The 6,126-nt window shown below is 40.7% G+C and overlaps 1 protein-coding gene across 1 annotated transcript; it reads left to right on the top strand.

The window, feature by feature from the left end:
* Positions 1–556: 556 nt before the first annotated feature.
* Positions 557–5,631, top strand: LOC307026547 (diamine oxidase [copper-containing]-like). Its single transcript, XM_079662031.1, has 5 exons — positions 557–708; positions 2,032–3,570; positions 4,025–4,313; positions 4,798–4,930; positions 5,180–5,631. Exons 2-5 carry the CDS (start codon positions 2,034–2,036, stop codon positions 5,447–5,449), a joined length of 2,229 nt encoding a protein of 742 aa, XP_079518157.1. The 5' UTR covers positions 557–708; positions 2,032–2,033; the 3' UTR covers positions 5,450–5,631.
* Positions 5,632–6,126: the final 495 nt, after the last annotated feature.

The following is a 6,126-nucleotide window of genomic DNA, read 5'->3' as shown; positions in this document are numbered from 1 at the left end:
TGGCTAAATTGTGATAGAACCGTTTGAGACACCGTTTGAGATAACTTAGACTAAAGTGAACTATCTAAACACTCAGAGTCCTTTACCTCACTGAGCCTCTCAGGGTCAGGGCAAATGGAAAATGTAACCGGGGTGAAAAGGGTGTTATCTTTACTTAATGATGAATGTGAGCAGTTGTATCAACAGCTTTTACAATGTGCTGCTGACTGCTGGAAAGTGGTTTTACTTGAATGTATTTGTTTCATCCATTGTGTTTACCTGCTAATGCAGGTGGGGCCGACCAGTTATAGTTATTACTTTTTTTTATGAGCTAAATGCCATGATGGACCAACACAATTGCATACATTTTAAACTGACATTAAGAAGTTTAATCAACTAGTTACAGGACGAGAGAGTGAGAGAGAGAGAGAGAGAGAGATCAGACAAGTTATATCGAGCTAAATTGATCTAAGCTGTTTTTTTTGTATCTTGTCCTTCATTTCGTAAGCTCTTTATAGAATGTCTTGCCTTTCCTTCTGCACCTGTTCTTTCATCATATTTACAACCCACTGTGGACCAATCGGCCTCCGGCCCTACAAGGAAGGTGGTTAAAAGCAGCAGTCCATTGATTCTGTTTTCATAAGAGCGTTTTCTCCAAATGCTGAAGCAGGAGGACCGTACTGACCGACTTTGATTTACACACTGCTTGACACAGCAGGACAACTTAAGGTACAGTAGCTTGGTTTATTTATTTGATTCTCATTCAGAAGTATAAGTGTTTTTTGAGGAAGCATGGAACTACTTCAAAGTCTGAACATTATATACTGTATCGAAACATTATTACATAATACTGTGTACAATAAAAGCTGCAGAATGTGACAGTTTGCTTTGAGAACTTCTTAAATTGTGTGAAGTTTATATATTAAGTGTGCAGCACAAACAGTGCAGGAAGATAAACAGAGAGCAGAGATAAGGGCAGTGTTGACTCTGAGTGTCTTAAAGTACAGGCTGACATATATGGAGCTTACTTCGTGCCAAACCTCCACAAACAAACTTAACATGATTTACAGATGCCCTATGATTCATTAACAAACACAGTGTGGTTTGCAAATACAATTAACCTATGCTTCATCGAAAAAATCCTGATACCTTTTATAAAATATGGTAGAAATTCTTGTTTCTGGAAAGGAACTAGATATAACTTTGTCAATTTGTGACATAGCTTCGTAACCTAATGTTGAAACCTTTTGAAAATGTCACATGTCCATTTACATTATTTTAAGAAATTGATGTTGTTTTGAGTTTTCTCTTTTGAATTGTGTTGACAGTGTCACACTGTCAACAGCTGCATATTTTTGTATTATGCAGATTACATTAGATTGTTCAACGGAAAGAAAAAACTCATTTTTTCTGCTCATGTTGTTAAATTTTGTCTGATATTGTTAGAAAGAGCGTTTTCTAAAATAGTAGAAAAGATGTCGGTCTACTTGTAAGATAGTATAGATCTTACAAGTAGACCGACATCTTTTCTACTATTTGTATTTGTTTCTGTCACATGATTTAATTTGAAAAAAAAACAAATGCATTAGTTTGTAGATGCTGTTTTGTATTCGCAAATAACACTGTTTGTTAGTGAATCACAGGGCATCTGTAAAACATGTTTATAGTAGCTCCAGAGACACATTCTGTTGGTATTCTTGTGGAGAAGTAGAGGAAAGACTGATACAAAAAATGGACAGAGCAATAATTGCTTACCCAGCTGTGAAGAGAGCATGGAGAAGGAACAAGGCCCAAGTTTGTCTTAAATTCTACTGGAGATAAATAACTATTGCTTCTTATTCTGTTTTATAATGTGAATAAAAACCGTGTGAAATACATTTGAATATGTAGAAACAAGGTTTATATTTTTGAATCTCCTAAATTCCCACTGTTGAATACAAGATCTGTTGTCTTTCCAAAGTCAAACGTGTGCATGACATCACTCAACATATCAATTTTCCACCCTTCATTCACTAAATTCATGCTGGACATTACTTTCTCACTATATTTCAGCCATGAGGCTTCTCTGTCTACTGCAGCTGCTCTGCTTCGCTGGTTGTAGTGCATCCAGATCAAGAGACTGGGCTTATCATGGTGCCCCCATGTATGCCGACCTCACAGCACGTGAGCTGAAAGCTGTCCGGGACTACCTGCACGGTATTCCAGAGCTGGAGCTCACTGAAGCTCGTAGCAAGACTCTGATGAAGAACAGCATCGTCCTGATCGAACTGCATCTGCCTAGAAAGCATGAAGCCCTCAGAGCTCTGGACCGTGGACAGGCCAAACCCCAACGTCAAGCCCGTGTGATCATCCAGTTCGGGAACAAGACCGAACCCAACATCACTGAGTACATTGTCAGTCCTCTGCCATCCCCAGAGACCCACACAATCAAGACGTTCAAGGGGGCTAGGCCTATCCGATTTGAGTCAAGGCCTATTTCCGCTGTAGAGTATTATCATATTAAGGACATACTAGGAAAGATCGCAAATAAAGCTCACAAGCTTCTATTTGAGACCACTGGAGGGTTTTCCTTCAATAACTGCTCAAACCGCTGCTTGACGTTCTCAGACATAGCCCCCCGTGGGCTTGGTCCAGGTGAAAGGAGAAGCTGGATAATGTTGCAGAAATTTGTGGAGGGTTATTTCATCCACCCAATTGGGTTTGAGGTATTGATAAACCACCAGGACCTGGACCCAGAGAAGTGGAATGTCGAGAAGGTCTGGTATAACAGCATGTTCTTTGACAGTGTTGAGGAACTGGTTGAAAAATACGAATCAGGAGATGTGGAGAAGATCAAACTGCCTGAACATGACGACAATGACCTGTACTCTAGTTACATCCCCCGGGGTCACAGCAACACAGCCACTAATATCCATGGGCCGAAGCTTGTCGAGCCTCAGGGCAAGCGCTATCACGTTGACCGCAACTTTGTTGAGTATGCTGGATGGTCTTTCGCCTACCGTGTCCGATCATCGGCTGGGCTTCAAGTTTTTGACCTGCGTTTTAATGGGGAAAGGATTGCCTATGAGATCAGCCTACAAGAAGCTATTGCCTTCTATTCTGGTGATACTCCTGCTGCCATGCAAACAAAGTACATTGATTCCGGCTGGGCAATGGGCAGCTCATCCTACGAACTGGCGCCAGGAATAGACTGTCCAGAAATTGCCACCTTTGTTGACCTGTACCACTACTATGACACGGATAAACCAGTGCGCTACAAAAATGCACTCTGTATTTTTGAGATGACCACTGCTATGCCTTTGAGGAGGCATTTTGACTCCAACTTCAAGGGGGGATACAACTTCTTTGGAGGGGTGGATAACGCTGTGCTGGTGTTGCGGACAACCTCAACGGTTTATAACTATGATTACATCTGGGACTTCGTGTTCTACCAGAATGGGGTGATGGAGGTAAAGGTCAGCGCTACCGGATACATCCATGCCACTTTCTTTACAGCTAACGGACTTCACTATGGCACCAAGGTGTACAACAATGTGCTTGGTAACCTGCACACACACCTCATCCATTATAAGGTTGACCTGGATATTGCTGGTAAATATAACAATCAATTGCCTTTTTCACTGGAACTAACATTCTGTCATTATCATTTGCTATTGTAATAGCTGTAACCATATTTGATCTATTAAGGGTGCAATTTTTTTTATTTTCACACCTCTTTTTCAATGTACATTTTGAAGCTGTGAAGTGTGTGAAATCAGATCAAAGAAAGCGCAGACAGAAAGTAGGTCTTTTATTGATGCCAATCCAGATAAAAAAAAATCCTGGACTTTACCCTGTTGTAAAGGGTAGCTAGATTGCCAATTCCGTTGAAATGTGGGATCAAGGCTTGCTGTGATAAAGGCTATGTGCCATAAATAAGTCAAACACTTAATGGAGAATTTTAATGCAAAAGTAAATGTACTGTAGACCAATATTGTTCCAACACACTGCTTTTACCTTGACCTTGAACCTCTTCTGACAACTCTTTGCCTTCACTGTGACATAGGTCGAGAGAACAGCTTTGAGACGATTGATTTGAAATATGTCAACTTCACAAATCCCTGGAGTCCAAAGAACTTCATCGTCCAGTCCAAACTCCATAGGACAGAGCAGAAGACCGAGAGATCCGCTGCTTTCCGCTTTGGCAAAAAATTCCCCCGCTATGTGCACTTTTACAATCCCAATGAGAAAAATAAATGGGGACACCAGAAGGGTTATCGGATTCAGTTGAACTCACATGCCCACAGTGTGCTTCCAAGAGGCTGGAGGGAGGAAAATGGCATCAGTTGGTCAAGGTATTAAAATGTTTTCCCTTATGTTGTACAAAATACATATCAATTTAAACCAAGACAATTACAAGTGTCCTGATCATCATTTCAGACACACTTTCTGCAAATTCAGTCATATACACTGGGCTTTTGAGTTTTGCATTCAAGCTACATTTACACTAAAAAAATTAGTTTGTAATGATTGACCCAGAGAACGATAAGTGGGGCTGAAGAGGCTAATCCCTGCACATGAAGTTTTGTTAGAATTCAGGTCAAATTCAAATTCAGGTCAAAGTATGGATTGGCAGTCAACAGAGGTCCAGCAGATAACAGTACAACGACACTTTGTTGGAAATTGTCTTTGGATAGACCATAAATAGTTTGAAGCTAAATAACAACAGGAGCCCACTTTTGAAATTACTTCATGAAAGAATGGCTGGGGAGTTGTTATGAATTATTAGTTTGAAAGCCTACAGAATGACGAAACACAAAACATATCTCCTCTCCACAGGTATCCTCTTGCTGTGACTCGTCATAAAGACAGTGAAGCCACCAGCAGCAGCATATACACCCAGGGTGACCCATGGGACCCCGTTGTGTCCTTTGAGGACTACATTCGCAACAATGAAGACATAGTAAATCAGGTAAGATATTTCAACAATGCACATCAAATTCAAGATGGTTTAGATTACATTAATAGACGTTTTAACCCTAACCCTTTTTTCAGCTGAGAGGTTAGCTCTTCCTTAAAGAATCGTTGTGCTCTCTCAAACTCAGGGTAACTCCTGAATGGTGACATTTACTTTTGTTTGCTCTTTTGAATAGACACAAAACACCTGTAATGTGTTCTTTTCTAAAAAGGTCTAATGTATTATTTGCTCTCCTGTGTGCAGGACCTGGTAGCCTGGGTGACAGTAGGCTTCCTGCATGTGCCTCACTCAGAAGACATCCCGAACACGGCAACCCCCGGCAACACAGTGGGCTTTTTCCTCCGACCGTTCAATTTCTTTGACGAAGATCCTTCGGTGGCATCCAGAAGTACCGTCATCGTCCGGCAGGGGAAGGACGGCAAGCCCAAAGTCCAGAGGTGGACTCCTGAGATCATAGGTCACTGCGTGTCAGACAAGCCCTTTGTTTACAACGGCACTTACGCAGGAGTCTAGGTGTTTTGTTTTTTGTTTTTTTTGTCTCAAACTTACTTTTTCTCTGTTTTAGTAAATCACACAATGAGGATCTAAGATTAACAACACTTGAATTGCATAATGGTCAGATATACTCTAAATAATGTATTACAATGGGACAACATTCATGTAAGAAAAACCATAAAGCATTTCAAAAGGGAAAAGTTGTTATTGTGTGATTTATTTTCCATAAATGTGCCTGTATTATCTGATTTTATATAACTATTGTTTTAATATAAATGACTACAGTAAAACTCTTAATTTTGAATTCCTAATTCTGTCTCACTTTTAGTTTTTATTCAATTGAATTTTTGGTAGTAAAACTGACACTATCTTACCCAGTTAAAGAGTAATAAATGAGACGGATGTAATGTTCATTTTAATGCTAAAGTTAATATACCACACCCAAACAAACCTACATGTAACCTGGTAGAGGTAAAGGGGGGCAGTGTTGGACATGGGGGGGCTTTGAGAGCTCCTTTAATCCCATGTTGGGTCTCCATGGTTGAGGTTTAGCAGCAGCGAGCATCCAGGATGCAGGATGCGCCATATCCGCCCTGCTTGTGGTAAACCCTCAGCATGCTCCTCCAGCCCCCATGGTGGGAAGGTTTCTTCTGGAAAGACAACAGGCCTTACAAAGCAAACAGCCTGATTCCGGA

This window comes from Notothenia rossii, assembly GCF_949606895.1.
Source record: "Notothenia rossii genome assembly, chromosome: 12".
NCBI classification, from domain to species: domain Eukaryota; kingdom Metazoa; phylum Chordata; class Actinopteri; order Perciformes; family Nototheniidae; genus Notothenia; species Notothenia rossii.
Note: the sequence above shows the minus strand (reverse complement) of the source record. Positions and strands in the feature narration are given on the sequence as shown.

Excerpts from the sequence above, each read along its gene's own strand:
- LOC307026547 (XM_079662031.1), top strand. The coding sequence starts at position 2,034 with ATGAGGCTTCTCTGTCTACTGCAGCTGCTCTGCTTCGCTGGTTGTAGT. Across the intron at positions 3,571-4,024 it reads GGTTGACCTGGATATTGCTG|GTCGAGAGAACAGCTTTGAG; the intron begins GTAAATATAACA and ends ACTGTGACATAG. Across the intron at positions 4,931-5,179 it reads ATGAAGACATAGTAAATCAG|GACCTGGTAGCCTGGGTGAC; the intron begins GTAAGATATTTC and ends TCCTGTGTGCAG.